At 51.1% G+C, this 18221-nt stretch overlaps 1 protein-coding gene across 2 annotated transcripts in view; it reads right to left on the bottom strand.

Annotated features, from left to right (window-relative positions):
• LOC142907221 (uncharacterized) overlaps positions 1–18221 on the bottom strand; it is a 219061-nt gene that overhangs the window by 184578 nt on the left and 16262 nt on the right. For both annotated transcript variants that reach the window (XM_076056544.1, XM_076056484.1), the window contains 4 exons: positions 10075–10146; positions 8852–8918; positions 7605–7717; positions 4561–4683 (listed from right to left, as the gene is read on the bottom strand). In XM_076056544.1, coding sequence (XP_075912659.1) covers positions 4561–4683; positions 7605–7717; positions 8852–8918; positions 10075–10084 — 313 coding nt within the window. In that variant the 5' untranslated portion in view covers positions 10085–10146. The remainder of the gene's footprint in view (positions 1–4560; positions 4684–7604; positions 7718–8851; positions 8919–10074; positions 10147–18221) is intronic.

Below are 18221 nucleotides of genomic sequence, written 5' to 3'. Positions count from 1 at the left end.
TTAAATCTAGAATTACTCTTTGGTTCTTTCGGTAAAGTCACGTAGGTAGAAGAAATAAAAAGAATATATCACGACATTTTGATCGCAACAATAACCACTCACGAATGCTTCCTGAAGACGAACGCTTGTTACTCTTTGTTTTTTTCGGTAAAGTCACGTAGGTAAAAATAAATAAAATAAATGAAAACAACTAAATTAAATCACGACGTTTCGGAGGCAACACAAGCCTCCGTCTTCAGGTGGAAACCGTCACAGCAAAATTGCTGTATCAAGTGAAGAAAGCTCTCAGACCCGAGATTATATACAGGATAAGGGGGGGGGGGAGCCAGGAAGGGCCGTGGGGGGGGGGCTAAGTTAAGCCACCTTTTGTTATGCTGCAGGGGGTTAGGGAGACGGAGAGATCCACGAGAGCAGGCGGTGGCAAGTGGTTGAAGAAAATTACACACATGAACAAGAGTCAGGAGGCAGCATTTAAGCTGACAAACTGGTTGCCTTAACTTAGCCCCCCCCCCACGGACCTTCCTGGCTCCCCCCCCCCTAACCTGTATATAATCTCGGGTCTTGGAGCTTTCTTCACTTGATACAGCAATTTTGCTGTGACGGTTTCCACCTGAAGACGGAGGCTTGTGTTGCCTCCGAAACGTCATGATTTAATTTAGTTTTCATTTATTTAATTTTATTGATTTTTACCTACGTAACTTTACCGAAAAAAACAAAGAGTATGAATCCTTGCAGTCACGCAAGCTTCAAATCGAGAACGAACGCTTGTGTTGCGATCGAAACGTCGTGATATATTTTTTTCTACCTACGTGACTTTACCGAAATAACTAAAGAGTATGGATTCCTGCAGTCACGAAAGCTTCAAATCAAGATTACTCAGTGTAATAATAGGGTTTTTCCCCTTTTTTCTGGCAACAAAACTGAAACCTTTTTACAAGGATTCATGTCTGCATTAACCACAATACCTGCAGTCAAAATGCAAACAAAAAAATACTATGATAATATATGATGCATTGTCTTTGAAACTGATTGGTCCACACCAAAGGACGGCTTTCTTTTGTGTGGACCAATCAGTTTCAAGGACAATGCATATATTATCATAGTATGTTTTTTGTTTGCATTTTGACTGCAGGTATTGTGGTTAATGCAGACATGAATCCTTGTAAAAAGGTTTCAGTTTTGTTGCCAGAAAAAAAGGGGAAAAACCCTATTATTATATTTTGGTACTGGCAAAAGAGGTCGAATGATTACTCGGTGTGTCAATACTGTCACTACTCACTATGTTGTTATGAGTGGTTGTTGTTGTGAGTGGTTGTTGTGAGTGGTTGTTGTAGTTGTGAGTTTGTTGTTGTCGTGAGTGGTTGTTGTTGTGAGTGGTGGTTGTTGTTGTGAGTTGTTGTGAGTGGTGGTTGTTGTTGTGAGTTGTTAGGAGTGGTGGTTGTTGTTGTGAGTTGTTAGGAGTGGTGGTTGTTGTTGTGAGTGTTTGATATTGTGAGTGGTTGTTGTTGTGAGGATCGTTCCCCAGTAGTCGTCTCAAGTGCGGGGCTGGGAGGTGGAATGGAGACGCAGAGCTGCGGAGGGGGCAAGTCCAGGGGGCTCCTCACCACGGCACCGCGGCAGCCCCTGCGCTGCGTAGCGGTGACGAGGCCACCACCACGTGGTGCTGCTCACGTGAGCACCACCACCACCACCACGTGGTGCTGCTCACGTGAGCACCACCACGTGGTGCTCACTGCTCCAGGCACCGCTCTGTGTGCGCCAAACCACCTACCGGTGACCACCACGCGCTTAGCGCTCACGCACACTATGACTCCTACGACTACTACTACACTCGCTGTGTGTGTTAGGACTCATGGTGTGGCAATATTCGCGCTGTGTCAGTGCTCACACTGTCGGTACTCACTTTGTCATTACTCACCCTGTGTGGCAATACTCTCACTGTGTGAGTTCCCTCACTGTGTGGCAATACTCTCACTGTGTCAGTACCCTCACTGTGTGTCAGTACTCTCACTGTGTGTCAGTACTCTCACTGTAAGGCAGTGCTCACTCTGTGTCACTAACCGTGTGGGCCAGTACTCAGATTATTCATGGTGGTCACTGTGTAAGTCCTCAATGTGTGTCGGTACTAAATGTGTGTGTTGGTACTGTGTGTCTCAGTTCTACCTCACAAGATTATTTGGCTGCTATACATTTCCACATAAGCTATTTCGTTGAGCTATTATTTGTAGGCAGATCACTTCTGAAAAAGAGCTATGAAACTCAGTGGGCTATTCCTGGTAAATAAATAGGTTGGTTTTAGTTCACGACAACTGTGTGTCAGTACTCACTCTGGCCGTACTCTCAATGAGTGTCCATACTTACACTATGTGTCAGAACTCAATCTGTATAAGTATACACGTTGTCAGTCATCTCACTCTGTCAATCATCTGTGTGTCAGTACTCTCACTGTGTCCGTACTATCACTGACAGTACTCACTATATCAGTACTCACTGTGTTTGAGTACTCACACTGTCAGTACCCGCTGTGTGAATCAGTACTCATGCTGGCAGTACTCACTGTATGTGTCAATACCCACTGCGTGTCAGTACTCACACTGTGTCAATGTCCACTGCGTGAGTTAGTACTCACACTGTCAGTACTCTCCCTGTGTGTCAGTCCTCACAGTGTCATTAGTCCTCGTTGTGTTTCAGTACTTACACTGCTTCAGTACTCTGTCAGTATTCACTGTCTTATTTCTTACTGTGTCAGTATTGACTGTGTCAGTGTTCGCTGTGTGCTAGTCCTCACTCTGTGTCAGTACTCTCACTGTGTGCCTCTACTAACTGTGCCACTACTCGCCATGTCAATGGTCACCCTGTGTGTTAGTCTTTACTGTGTTTCAGTCCTTACACTGCGTTAATACACAATGAGTCCTCACACTGTACCAGTACTCAAGGTGTCAATCCGCACTTTGTGTCAGTATCCACACAGTGTGTACTGACTGTGTCAGGACAACCATTACATCTGTATTTGAAGATTTCGTGACTGCAGTAATCCATACACTTTGGTTCGTTCGGTAAAGTCACGTAAGTAGAAAAATATAATAGATCACGATGTTTCGATCGCAACACAAGCAATCGTCCTCAGGTGAAAATTTATATAGCGAGAGCTGCTGAAACACGAAGTTTTTTATGGTAAGTGGGCGGTGCTAGAGGTGGAATTTGCATGTAAATGTAAGATCGGTGGTGGGCCTCCACGCCGACGACTCAGTTGTGGAGGTGGACATTGTATTGTGAGAGATTAGCATGTCAATGTAAACGAACAGGAGCAACGGTGGCTGTATTAGTGATGTACTTCCACGATGACGATCGCAGCTGTGGAGGTGGCCATTGCATTGTGAGCACACACTGAGAGACACACTCAGACACAGGGAGAGACAAACATACAGAGAGACACGTTCAGAGAGAGAGACATATAGAGAGACACACACACAGAGACACACAGAGAAAGAGACACACCTAGAGAGACACAGAGAGAGACACACAGAGAGAGACACATACAGAGACATACACAGAGAGACACACACAGAAAGACACACCCAATACACAGAGACACACACACAAAGTGACACACAGAGAGACACACATACACACAGAGAGACACAAAGAGAGAGGGACACATGCAGGGAGACAGAGAGAGACACACAAATAGAGAGACACACAAAAACATCACAGTCAGTTATAGTCGGTTAAAAAACGAGAGCCATCGCCCCATCGAGGGGAAGGAGCAGCGTTGGCTGTGTTAGTGAGACATTTAGTCCGTTAATATAAAGACATTTAACTGGTAATGTAACTTAGAGAGTCAGAAATAACTGTTAGGTAGGATGCATTGACATGCTAATCTCTCACAATACAATGGCCACCTCCACAGCTGAGCCGTCGGCGTGGAGGCCCACCACAGATCTTACCTTTACATGCAAATTCCACCTCTATCACTGTGTCAATAATCTCAGTGTGTCAGTCCTCTTCACTGTGTCACTACTCACTATGTGTGTGAGTACTCACAGTAATCATGCTCACTATCAGTACCCAATCTCTATCAGTGCCCACTCTTGTCAGTACTCACACTGTCAGTACCTACTGTGTGTCAATACCCACTGACTGTGTCAGTACTGTACTACCTGTGCATCACTACTCACAGTGAGTCAGTACTCACACTGTGTCAGTACTCTCACTGTGCCTCTACTGTGTCAGCACTCACCACTTGTCAGCACTTGTTGTGTAAGTACTCTTACTGTAAGTACTCAATTTATGTGTTTGTATTCGCTGTGTTCCAGTACTCGCTGTGTGTCAGTACCCTCTACTAACTGGTTAGTACTTACCATGTCTCAGTCCTCACCCTGTGTGTTAGTTCTCACTAACACATCAGTACTGACTGTCAGTACTAACTTTATATCAGTACTCTCACAGTGTGGGTGCGGTATGGTTCATGAGAATCCCCGGTGTGGTACAGTTCATGGAAATCCCTGGTGATGGTGCAGTACAGTTCATGGGAATCCCTGGTGATGGTGCGATACTGACTCTGATCTGACGTCGTAACATAATCCACCAGGCTGCGAGTGCTCCACTCCATGGGTCTCTGTAGGGAATCCGGGACGTTGGAGGCGTCCGGCGAGAGGGACGTCAGCATCTTCATGTAGAGCTCTGAGAGACGGTGAGAGATGTCAGACAACAACTCAATATCATGCACAGTATTTACATCTAAAGTGAGGGAAAAAAGTATTTGATCCCCTGCTGATTCTGTACGTTTGCCCACTGACAAATAAATGATCAGTCTATAATTTTAATGGTAGGTTTATTTGAACACTGAGAGACAGAATAACAACAAAATCCAGAAAAACGCATGTCAAAAATGGTATAAATTGATTTGCATTTTAATGAGGGAAATAAGTATTTGACCCCTCTGCAAAACATGACTTAGTACTTGGTGGCAAAACCCTTGTTGGCAATCACAGAGGTCCGACGTTTCTTGTAGTTGGCCACCAGGTTTGCACACATCTCAGGAGAGATTTTGTCCCACTTCTTTTTGCAGATCTTCTCCAAGTCATTAAGGTTTCGAGGCTGACGTTTGGTAACTCGAACCTTCAGCTCCCTCCACAGATTTTCTATGGGATTAAGGTCTGGAGACTGGCTAGGCCACTCCAGGACCTTAATGTGATTCTTCTTGAGCCACTCCTTTGTTGCCTTGGCCGTGTGTTTTTGGTCATTGTCATGCTGGAATACCCATCCACGACCCATTTTCAATGCCCTGGCTGAGGGAAGGAGGTTCTCATCCAAGATTTGACGGTACATGGCCCTGTCTATCGTCCCTTTGATGCGGTGAAGTTGTCCTGTCCCCTTAGCAGAAAAACACCCCCAAAGCATAATGTTTCCACCTCCATGTTTGACGGTGGGGATGGTGTTCTTGGGGTCAGAGGCAGCATTCCTCCTCCTCCAAACAGGGCGAGTTGAATTGATGCCAAAGAGCTCTATTTTGGTCTCATCTGACCACAACACTTTCACCCAGTTGTCCTCTGAATCATTCAGATGTGCATTGGCAAACTTCAGACGGGCATGTATGTGTGCTTTCTTGAGCAGGGAGACCTTGCGGGCGCTGCAGGATGTCAGTCCTTCACGGCGTAGTGTGTTACCAATTAGTAACCATGGTCCCAGCTGCCTTGAGATCATTGACAAGATCCTCCCGTGTAGTTCTGGGCTGATTCACCGTTCTCATGATCATTGCAACTCCACGAGGTGAGATCTTGCATGGAGACCCAGGCCGAGGGAGATTGACAGTTATTTTGTGTTTCTTCCATTTGCGAATAATCGCACCAACTGTTGTCACCTTCTCACCAAGCTGCTTGGCAATGGTCTTGTAGCCCATTCCAGCCTTGTGTAGGTCTACAATCTTGTCACTGACATCCTTGGAGAGCTCTTTGGTCTTGGCCATGGTGGAGAGTTTGGAATCTGATTGATTGATTGCTTCTGTGGACAGGTGTCTTTTATACAGGTAACAAACTGAGATTAGGAGCACTCCCTTTAAGAGTGTGCTCCTAATCTCAGCTCGTTACCTGTATAAAAGACACCTGGGAGCCAAAAATCTTTCTGATTGAGAGGGGGTCAAATACTTATTTCCCTCATTAAAATGCAAATCAATTTATAACATTTTTGACATGCGTTTTTCTGGATTTGTTGTTATTCTGTCTCTCACTCTTCAAATAAACCTACCATTAAAATTATAGACTGATCAGTTCTTTGTCAGTGGGCAAACGTACAAAATCAGCACGGGATCAAATACTTTTTTCCCTCACTGTATATGATGTGAAACATTACACGGGGTCATCCGTTTAACATTCAATATATTTGATGTGTCTACAGATTCCCTGGTGTAGGTGTGGTACGGTTAATTGGAAATCGGCTGTCTTTGGCTGTCTTATTTTGCTGTTCCTCGTGATAGCTTTTAAATGTTGTGAAAATGAGCATACACAACCGCAGCATGAACATGCCTCAAACACAGCTGATAGTCCACGTGTGCTATCGACCACGTGACTCTCCTTGGCTGTGTACAGAGAATCCGCAGCCCCTGTGCTCACGCAGGAACTTGTGGCTGTGCTGCACTCGGCTGCGTTAGCTTTGCTCTCTCGACCTGCTGGTTTTACTTCACCCCGCAGTCGCCTGTATTGAACTGCACCAAAACATTGCACATCAGCGATCTCCTGCACCAATTGGCAACAAAGAAAAGTCCAGAGTGCGATTGGGGTCACCATTTCCAAAACAATGGACCACGTTGTCCATCACTGCCCACTTTGATCAATCGCTGGCAGCATTTCAGATGTTCCTGGAGCTTGTCCTAAAACCACCCACTGGCTCACCAATCTGGAGACGGACATTGACAAGTTTCTGATCAACTCCCATGATCTGTAAGAAGAAAGCTCACAGTTTGCATTGCGCCTGGTTAACGTGGCTCTCTCTGTACACTCAATGTGGGGAGAGGCAGCGGCACTGCAGGGTTAATGCATTTGTGGAGGGGCACAACAGTGCTGGGTGGGGAGCAGAGTACAACAGCAACAAACCCTCTAAAGCTGCACACAGAGGCTGCCCTGACCCTAGTGCGGCGATTATCCCTGTGCCAGGCTCAGCTACAGAGATACCACGAGGCCCGGTTTACAAGCTGAGTGAGTGTCTCACACTCAGATTATCGCGCAGTGGTGAATGTGCCAAGTAAACCACACAGGCACAGCACACACATGGAATCTCCGAGCAGCTCTTGGTGCTGAGAATCAGACGCTGGGTGAGTGTCACAGCTCACCCTGCATGGGACCTTGAAGCACCGAGGCCACAGTGAGGAGCAGCGCGGCTCTCGCCCGCAGCTCCTGCAGGCCGAGCGCTGGGCCGGGCAGCTCGGTTCCCTAACCAGGGTAGCGTGGCCCTGCTGCTTAGCTGTGGCACTGAGGCGCTGGGACCACTCATGTCCCAGTAACTGGAGGCTTGTGGACTGCAATGTGCACAGCCAGGTCCATCAGGGAGATGGAGATTTTATCGTTGCAGTGCAATCGCTGTGCCGTGTAGTGAGGAGCAGCACCCACCTATACCGCCCTCCTTGTGGAAGGCTCTTTCGAGGGCGGATTGCTCCTCCAAGTTGTATGGATCATAGATTACACCGATCCTCTGCAGGGTTGAGATGGTGGATTTGTCAAACCTGTAAAACAAGGGGTACAGTTGAGGATTCGAATGACTTTATTTTTAAATCGAACAAAATGCTAATACACAAATGTAATCGATAGCAATGTTATGAATGTTTATGCAGAATATTGTGAATTTGTTTGATATGTTTGCAGATCGATCTGTTAGATCATAGACTATTAGACCTGCCCACATGATATGTGAATATTTAATTAAATGTTTCTAGTCACACTGTAAAAGCAATGAAAAATAAAATACCGATAATATTATATGACTTAACTACTAGATCGTATTATTGTCATTATGCGTGTTTGCCCAGAAAGCTTCACTGACTATTCTGAGAAGGGTCCTACTCTAAATTCCAATGGAGTATTTTACGGGTTCTGTAATTGTTTAAAATTTAACAAATGTGCACTGCGATACCAGCACATAATGGGCAACTTTTGTGAATGACGCCACGGGATCTTTACCATCCACTGTACAGCAGGTGGTGTGTGCCACGGGGCCACGCAGGGCGGCTACGAGAAGCCCTCCTCGCCCAGTGCCACCCGGAGCACGCGGCCTCCAGTCCCCTGCAATGCTCAGGAGTCCCCCCGCGCCTCTCTCGCTCACTCATCTCTCTATATTCTCCCTGTGAGAATCCCTCTCTTTTCTTACTCACCTCTCAGCTGGGCGATGGAGGCTATGCACATGGTCTGTAATCGAGCACTGGAGACGAAGGTTGGTGGATCACACAAATGTTGTCAAACTTCTTTCCCATGTTCGTCAAGATGGCATACCCTGGCTTGCCATGAGACTACGGTACAGCAAGTGGACTAATCAACATCTGTTTCCATATGTATGGTGATAGTGTGGGTATCTCCAGGTGCTCATAAATTGTCTGGAAACATCTAAACAAACACATCTCTCTATTTTCTTTCCCTTCTCCCTGTTTTTATTCCATGGCCTCAATTCCCGGTGTCACCTCACCTCCCCTAGGTCTCTCCAGGTCCCCTGTCTTGGCCTTTGCACTGAGAGAAGTCGTTTTGGATTCAAGTATCAGCTGCACTCCTCACTCTAACCATTGAATTGAGATAACATCGCTTTCTTGTCTGTACTTAAAACGTAGAGTAGCAGAGTACCTCATTGTGGGTGAAGGGATGTCTCTCACCTGGAGAGCTTCTTCAGGTCGTCCAGTAGAATCCGCACCTGCTCCATCTTCTTCTTGAATCTCTCGTCTGTCACAACAGCAGCAGAATAAGCCGAATTACTGGGGATTGCTGGAGTCCCACTCGACTCCATTGACTCACGACTATTGTGTTCCAGGAGCATGGAACAGCTGTCCCCTCCACTGATTGCCTTGAGCCCATGGTGGAAATTCTACATTGCCATGACAGATACCGTATTCTCTACAGCATAGCACCATGCTTCCCAATGAACAGAACTCATTTTACTGATAACAGAGATAGTGGGCTGAGTAGTCCCTCAATGAGGATTGAGCTTTCAACCTTCTGACTGTGAGTGGTGTTCTCTGCCATAGCACCGACTGTCAATCCCTGTGCCTAAGGGTCCCAGCCAGGCTCCAGCTACAAAACTCGAGGTGGTCAGATCAGGGCCCTGAGAGCTCAACACGACGGCCGCTGCTTTAACGCCAACAGGGAGCAGAGTCGCTCCGCGCCCCCCACAGCTCCATGCGGTACGAGACGCGCGCACTCCACGTGCGGTGGCCGCGCCCTCCCCACGGCTTCCGGTAGCGCCACTGCAACACACCGCGTCGCGCTGGGACGCGGGAGCCGCAGGAGAGCGGCGCGAGCGCAACCCCCCTGAGCCTGTGAGCAGCGCGTCCCGCACGGAGGGAGAGAGAGCTCCACCCACAGCGGGCCGCGTGGCGCTGCTCTAGAGACCCCGCCAGTGACCGGGCGGGTTATGAGCACCGAGCCCAGCGCTGAGGGAGCTGTGAGGGGCGCTCGGCGTCTGTCACGCCGCTTGGCAATGCCTGTGGATGGAGACTCAGCGTGCGTGTGGCTCCCACGGTCACAGACGCGGCACGCAGGGTCCCGCACGCATTATAGTGAGTAGTGGCTCAAACATGCATGCACTTTGGGTATAATTGAATTAAAATATAATAATAACAATGTGATGTGATATATTGAAATCTATACCATTGGACTCATGGCTCCTTGTACAGAAGGCCATGTCCGTGTCGAGATTTGTACCTTAGGGCCATGCATGTACACGGCTGTGTGCTCAGGCCATGCGTGTACAAAGGCTATTCACACAGCGTGTAGAGGGTAGAGCTACGGGGCGGTGGTAAGGAGGCTAAGCTCATGACCCCATGAACCAGGTTCTGAGGTTAAGGCTCGTATGGCCCCGGGTCCCGACTCCTGCACGAACCTGTAGCCATGGCTTCACGTGCTCAGCTCGCAGAGTCACTTTCAACGATGGAACCGCTCCCTCCTTACGGCGCTGTGGGAACAGAGAGGGAGATCAGTGAGGGAGGAACAGCTGTGGGAACAGAGAGGGAGATCAGTGAGGGAGGAACAGCTGTGGGAACAGAGGGAGGAACTGTGGGAACAGAGATGGAGCTCAGTGAGAGAGGAACAGCTGTGGGAATAGAGAGGGAGCTCAGGGAGGAACAGCTGTGAGAACAGAGAGGTAGCTCAGTGAAGAAGGAACAGCTGTGGGAACAGAGAGGTAGCTCAGTGAAGGAGGAACAGCTGTGGGAACAGAGGGAGGAGCAGCTGTGGGAACAGGGAGGGAGATGAGTGAGAGAGGAACAGCTGTGGGAATAGAGAGGGAGCTCAGGGAGGAACAGCTGTGAGAACAGAGAGGTAGCTCAGTGAAGGAGGAACAGCTGTGTGAACAGAGAGGTAGCTCAGTGAAGGAGGAACAACTGTGGGAACAGAGAGGGAGATCAGTGAGGGGGGAACAGCTGTGGGAAGAGGGAGATCACTGAGGGAGAAACAGCTGTGGGAACAAAGGGAGATCAGTGAAGGAGAAACAGCTGTGGGAAGAGGGAGATCAGTGAGGGAGAAACAGCTGTGGGAACAGAGGGAGATCAGTGAGGAAGGAACAGCTGTGGGAACAGAGGGAGATCAGTGAGGGAGAAACAGCTGTGGGAACAGAGGGAGATCAGTGAGGAAGGAACAGCTGTGGGAACAGAGGGAGATCAGTGAGGAAGGAACAGCTGTGGGAACAGAGGGAGATCAGTGAGGGAGAAACAGCTGTGGCAACAGGAGCGTGAAGATTTCTTCATAACGGTGATTATTATAGCCGCCTGCAGGAGTTTTAATAATCGCAGGGAGTTGTGGGTCATGATCCTCCACAATGGCGCGTCATGAGCTTTGTGAAGTTTCTAGGCAACACGAATGATCAGCAAATCATTGAGGGTGCTGGGATACTAGTGATGAGTGTGCAAGCAGTGGCAGCTGTCATTACCATTGCCACGTTTATGCACAACCCATATCAGCTGTGGATCACAGCAAAATAATCAGGTAGAGCTGTGGCACAGCAGTTAGCACAGTGCGATGTAAACCTGGCGACCTGCGTTTGATTCCTGGTCACGGCCAAAATCAGTGGTGATATTTGAACCAGTCCTGGACCTACACACCCAACACCCCCTACCCCACTTCACCAATTCCCACTGACCAGCGTGAAGTATGGCCAACCATCCCTCTTGAGCCTACATTGTATGGAAAGGCCTCCATCCAACAGTAGATTGCAAAGGGATGTTTTTTTATTTTAGTTAATGAACCCAGCATGGAGTTTAGTGGTGGAAATGAGAGAACATCTCACCCATCAACCACTGGGTTCACCAGGACTACTTTATCTCAGTGGCATTCACTTAGACAAGGCCAGTCCTGCCAGGGTTCGCCTCCACTGAGTCCCATCAGCAGGGTGTGGCCAGTAAACAAACGCCACTGGGTAACCTGATGGAGAGACATCCACCATCACCGTGGGGCCGCAGTGGCTATGGCCGTGCTGTTCCCTGGCGAGTAACGGGTGATGATGCGACTGAAGCAGCAGGTGCGGGGTTTGTTTACTCACTCAGCTAAACCCTGCCTTGGGTTCACCTGCACTGAGTCTCATCAGCATGGTGTACTCCACAAAGCCAATGCCGGGTACCCAGTGCGAGGGATCGTCAGTGGAATTCACTCGCAGCGGGGCCGGCTCCAGAGTGGCGTCAGCTTCTCAAACTCCCCTCGCAGCAGGGGGCGCTCGGGAGCTGCAGAGACGCCCGCAGAGTTCACCACCGACAGAGGCGGAACTCGGCCAACGGCGCTCCGAGACGTGGCTCGGTGGTGGCCGTGCTCAGCGCTGCCGCTGCACTCGCAGCGATGTTCACGCAGGGACCACATAAGCCGCCGCGTGAATCCGCGGAGAAATCGAGGCACAGCGCCGCCTCCATTTCCCGGGGACCCCGAGGCCGCACTCAGCATGGGGGGGAGCACCGTCCCCGTGCTGAGTGCGGTGGCAGCGGCCGGGAGCTCCCGGGGATTCCTGTGAATCCGGCACGGGCCTCCCGACCTCGCATGCGGCCCTACGCATTGCGCTGCGATTCTACGTTTGTGTTATGAGTTAAACACTCACCACTGCTATTTACTTTGTCTGTTATTGGGTCATCCACAGCATAATTTAAACTGGTAGCACCTGCTAGCCATATGGTATCGCAATATTATACAAGAGGCTGGGATCAGCGTTGGGTTTGGGATGAGAGGCTGCACCCTGGTTGGGGTTAGTGACACCGATCATCCCCCAGGGTGGATATCTCTGTCAGCTATCAACGCATTCAACATTCGGGTCTGACTGTGACGTTCCATCCCCCCTCCAACCAGGATCCAGGGCCCAACTCCCAGCAGTGACCCCTTCACTCCTCATGGCAGAGAGACTTTGGCATGAACTTTCACAGTCCAGCCCCTTCCCCAAAACTCCATCTACTCCTCCTACACCCAACCAATATCCATCCCATCACAGCCCATCAACTCACGCAACACTGCCTCCCCTTACCAACCCAGGTTTACCCCTCACCTCTACCAACCATCAGCATACACAGCTGTTACCAGCACCATCTCTCCCTCTCCCAGATTCCCAACCCAACAGGGCTCACGCTAGGTGGCACTGGATCTAAGTTGAAGTTTTCTGTTATAATGGAGTGTAAATGCGAAGAGTATGCCCACAATAAGCAATGAGTGTGTGGATTGCATTGAACTGGATACAGGAGGCTTTATGAATCAGTCTCCATGCACGCGTTGTGAGTGAACGCTGGCTGCGTGTTCACGTCACAGAAGCAGAGCCTAGCGATGCCATTGAACCCCACCACTCTTGACCGGACCTCCCTGCATCGATCGTTGAAGCCAAGTAGTTTGAGCCTGGTTCGTACTTGACGTGAATACCTCGGGGATTCCAGGTGCCAATCCGATTCTCGTGATTCATGTCCATCAATCACTACCTGACATACTCTTTGGTTCTTTCGGTAAAGTCACGTAGGTATAAAATAAAATAAATCACGACGTTTCGATTGCAACACAAGCAATCATCATCAGGTGGGAAAACCACAGCAATAACATGTTTTGCTGAAGTGGGAGAGAGAGTTGCCGTGGTAAGAGGTTATACAGGCAAGAAAGGGGGAGGAGCAAGGGGGGAGAGGGAGGGGTGGGGGTGTGGGGTAGGGGGAGCGCTGCGTGGACGCCAGGAGAGGGACGCGAGGCTGGGGGGGGGGAAGTGGGCGGGGCTGGGAGTGGGAGGCCGAGAGAGCTGGGGATGCGGAGGGGTTAACTAGGAAAAATAGAGTAGTAGTAGTACCCGGCAGATATGATAGACAACCACGACAAAGCAGTTCGGGTTTTACCTGGTTAATAACATCCTTCCAATGATTGCACAATCTGTATCCATCTTCTCGGTTGAGGTTTATACCTACGTGACTTTACTGAAAGAACCAAAGAGTATGGATCCCTGCAGTCACGAAAACTTCAAATCTAGATTACTACTTGACTTCTTCCCAATCAACTGCAGATCATATATGGAAGGTAAAACCCATACTTTTATATGATGTATTATTATTATTACATGACAACTCAAGTGATTTGTCTGCTCAACTTAGCATTGAGGGGGTTCTCATATACCGAGTATAACCCTTAGCCAGTGTTGAAAATGTCACGGTAGTACAGCAGGGGCGAGTCTATCCAGAGTACAACCACTGGTTGACTTCCCCGCAAAGTGGTACTCATTTTATAGACACCAGATGGATGATGAACTCGCAGCCTCCCGACTGTGAGCCATGCACTCTCCCGCTGGGACACCTGGTCGGCTGCGCTGTTATCAAGACAACGTGAACACAATTGCTACAGTCTCCATTAGAGTATTGCCAATAAACTGCAGATTATCACAGAGTTTAGTTGGTTGCTCTGTTGTTGAGACACAGGAATGGTGCTATACGGTGTGAGCCCATGTGCGTGTGCAATGAGGCACATTTCCCAAGGCAAATGCTACTTAAATTTAAATGTTAAATAAAACTGTCGCTTTACATCGTAGACCCTGTTATATAAACAGGGAATTTTCCACCGACTCAAATCACCAACAGATCTGATCCACAGACAACATTCATTTGGACATCGGAGACGCCAGACTCCCTCGCCCATCCACAGCAATGGTTATTCAAGTCCAGTGTTCTAGTACCACGGCTACCACACCAGCCACCCGGTGCTGCCTCACAACTCGGAGGCACAGAGGCTGCTGCTGTGTTGGACGACTCAGCTTCTACATTCGCCCGACAGTTTCTGCGTTGAGCTCGGCAAGAGAAGTGTGGAGAGGGTGGCGGAGTGGCCGAGAGGGAACTCTGCTGAGGCCGCGCAGCCCCGAGGGTGGAGCGGTCCCCGTGCTGGGGCCCACAGAGGCTCGCACGGCACGGGGCCTGAGGGGCCATGACGTGACCAGGACTGCGTGGTAGTACATCAAGTAGGTTGCTGCCCTGTACTGTCTAGGGATGCTGAGTGGTAGCCCCTCGTATGCGAAGGGATACCCCCCAATTTGTCCGGTTGCTCCCTCACACGTGAACGCTCCGTCAGGAATTTGCCAAACATCCCCCACTGGACCCTCGTTACACGAGTTGTGTCTCTGTGATTGTGTCTTGAATACGAGACAATCACCAAAACACTTAACTACACCCCTAGACACAACCATTGTATGTTATTAAAAGTACAACGTCCGTAGTGAAATGCACCCAATGACAACGCTGTGGCGAGTCGCACTGCACGGAGCAAGCCCCTCAGAGTGTCTGCAGGCAGCGCGAGACGGGGTCCGGGTTGGGGACGACCCCGGCCTGAGCATCGTCAGCCCCGCAGTCTCAGAGGCCGCGGTTCGATTCCTGCACTGCTCGCTCGTTTGTGTCAGGAACGACCGAATCACGCGGTCGGCTCTCGAGTGGACGTTAAAGACCCAGCCCTGACGCCATTCGAGAGAAACGACTTCGTGTTGGCATCAGAGCACTCGTGTGAGTATTACAGAGATCTCGTCTAAATCACCAATCATGTACAACAGCCCCTATACCTCACTACAGACCCCCAGGTCTCTCTTACTAAAGAGAACAAGAGTCTCACTGGTTAAATAAAGGCCACAAGGTTAACAATCGTGACTCAGTTTTAACTGAGTCGGCACTGTCAGCAGTTTTGACCACCCCATGACCACCCAAAGGCTATAAGCCAGATCCCCGTGTTGATGAAAAGGCTGAGAGACATCGCCCTGGCGATTTGTCCGATCGTTGGCGACGGAGAGAGAAGCGAGAGGACGAGGCGCGTTCTCTAGCAGGGGAGCGAGCGCGGAGCCCGGCCAGAGCGCCCTGCGGTGCGGAGACGAAGCCACTCGCGACGCTGCTGCTGCTGCCGCTCTACACAGGCGCTGCTGCTGCTGCCGCTCGACACAGGCGCCGCTGCTGCTGCCGCTCGACACAGGCGCCGCTGCTGCCGCCGCTCGACACAGGCGCCGCTGCTGCCGCCGCTCGACACAGGCGCCGCTGCTGCCGCCGCTCGACACAGGCGCCGCTGCTGCCGCCGCTCGACACAGGCGCCGCTGCTGCCGCCGCTCGACACAGGCGCCGCTGCTGCCGCCGCTCGACACAGGCGCCGCTGCTGCCGCCGCTCGACACAGGCGCCGCTGCTGCCGCCGCTCGACACAGGCGCCGCTGCTGCCGCCGCTCGACACAGGCGCCGCTGCTGCCGCCGCTCGACACAGGCGCCGCTGCTGCCGCCGCTCGACACAGGCGCCGCTGCTGCCGCCGCTCGACACAGGCGCCGCTGCTGCCGCCGCTCGACACAGGCGCCGCTGCTGCCGCCGCTCGACACAGGCGCCGCTGCTGCCGCCGCTCGACACAGGCGCCGCTGCTGCCGCCGCTCTACACAGGCGCCGCTGCTGCCTCCGCTCTACACAGGCGCCGCTGCTGCCTCCGCTCTACACAGGCGCCGCTGCTGCCTCCGCTCTACACAGGCGCCGCTGCTGCCTCCGCTCTACACAGGCGCCGCTGCTGCCTCCGCTCTACACAGGCGCCGCTGCTGCCTCCGCTCTACACAGGTGTAGTGATTGTAGAATCACTACTGTGTACACACGCACAAGCGTGACGTCACTATGCGGGGGAGCGTCATGACCACGCGGGTCTACACACACGCATGACGTCATCCCGGCTGGAGGCGGGAATGACGTCAGGGCCGGTTCTGGGCTCCGGGAGGCCACGAGGGTGGTGTGAGGCCGTGGCACTCTCTGTGACCCCGGCTGGACACGTGACTGGACCCCAGTGGGGGCTGGGGGCCTAGGGGGCACCTCGGAGGGCACGTGGACAGCAGGGGGGCTTCGAGAGGGTTTTCGAAGGGAGGCGTGGCCGGGGTGGGGCCCGGGCACGCCGAGGCCCATATAAGCAGCCTCCTCACGAGGTTCGAGGCTGCCCGCATCAAGAACGAAGATGCATCGTGAAGACGCCAAGAAGAGTCAAGCCTCCAGTCAGCGGACCTGGCAGTAGCCACCTGGCTGGGTCACGCTAGAGTATTTGAGAAGTATGTGTCAGCTAGAGTAGGTTGGTGGTCACCACCTTATGTGCAGTGTTATATTACTTACCGTTCTAATAAATCAGCGTTGCCTCCCAAGGAGTCGTGTGTGCACCTAATTCGAACTCACTACATTTGGTGTCAGAAGTTGCGGAAAAATAAATAACGTTAGGTGTTATCTTAGTCAGTATATGTGCACGATTACTACAACTTACCTGATCGCTTTCACACGACGAGGAGGCGAGACGATCATCTTCGGGGCAGCCCTGGGGTTCTGCAGCCTCGGTGAAGGAGGGAGATGGCGCTGCAGGCGGGGCAGCAGCACGCACATCACGTCGCTGCTTCGCCGCCATCGAGAGAGAGAGCGACGGAGCTGGAGGAGAGAGTCCGCCGCTGCTGCCGTTTCCTTGGGCGGGAAATTTCGCACGCGCATGGTGCACGCGCGGCCGCCATCTTGGCGGGCGGTCGGGACGCGGTTCCCGCCAAAACGCCGTTCCCGCCATTCTCAACGCCTGTGGAGGGAGATCTTGGGCCGTCTTGGTGGCATCCTGTGCTCACCATCCAAGAGTCTTCAAGTTCCACAGTGCAGCCTCCGTTCCTCACGGCCTCTCAGGCGAGTCGTGACACAATGCACCCGGCCCTAAAAACACACTTCACCCATCTTGCGTGCGCCGGGTTGCGATTAGGTGTTTTTTTTTACTCGCTGGGTTGCGAAGCGTGTTAGTTGGGTTGGGTGCGTGGCAGATTGACGCGGCGCCCGTGCGTGTGTCTGCTTTGTAACAGTGTTAAGTACGGCGTCGGGATTGCTATCTTAAGGAGCCAGTTAATTATTAATTCGGCTATGTGGGGGGTCTCGGCCTCCGTTAAGATCCAGTGAATTGCCGGGTTAATGATTTGTTGACACTTTGTTTGATTGCCGTTGCGGAGTCGCGATTGTTTTTGCGTATACAGTATGGCGCTTCGCTCGTGAATGTTGTCAATGTGTGACTGTGCGAAACTTTGCTTGTGAGTGTTAACAATGTATGCTTTGTATGGAGCTTTGTTCGTGATTGTTAATATATAGCTTGTGCCACATTTGTTAACGAAGTGTTGATTGTATGGGATTTTTCTCGAGATCGCGATGTGTGGACTGTGTGTACTGCATAGACTGTCTCTCTGCACTGATACGGGTTGTGACGTACATTGTTGTGATCCTTGTTGCGGATCGTTAAATTGTGATGGTGACATGGTGCCAGTGATTTGGATTGTGCTGCTGGCTGTGGCTAATCTGGGCCAAAGATCCTGACCAGAATGCCCCCCTGTCATTGTTGCGTGTTGACACGAGTGTGGTCCCGTCATGGTGTGGCTGACGGCTTGACCTGACAGCCCGGAGATTGAGACACTCCGTGGCGTGTCTATCCTAGTGGGCAGTTCGCTCACATGGCTCGGAGAGTGTGGTCCCGTCATGCTGTGGCTGATGGCTTGACCTGGTGGCCCGGAGATCGAGACACTCTGAGGCGCGTCTGAGACAGT

The sequence above is a fragment of the Petromyzon marinus genome, chromosome 1 (genome assembly GCF_048934315.1).
Source record: "Petromyzon marinus isolate PM22_M1 ecotype Great Lakes invasive population chromosome 1, UKy_Petmar_22M1.pri1.0, whole genome shotgun sequence".
Classification (NCBI taxonomy): domain Eukaryota; kingdom Metazoa; phylum Chordata; class Hyperoartia; order Petromyzontiformes; family Petromyzontidae; genus Petromyzon; species Petromyzon marinus.
This window is presented reverse-complemented; position numbering and strand designations above follow the sequence as displayed.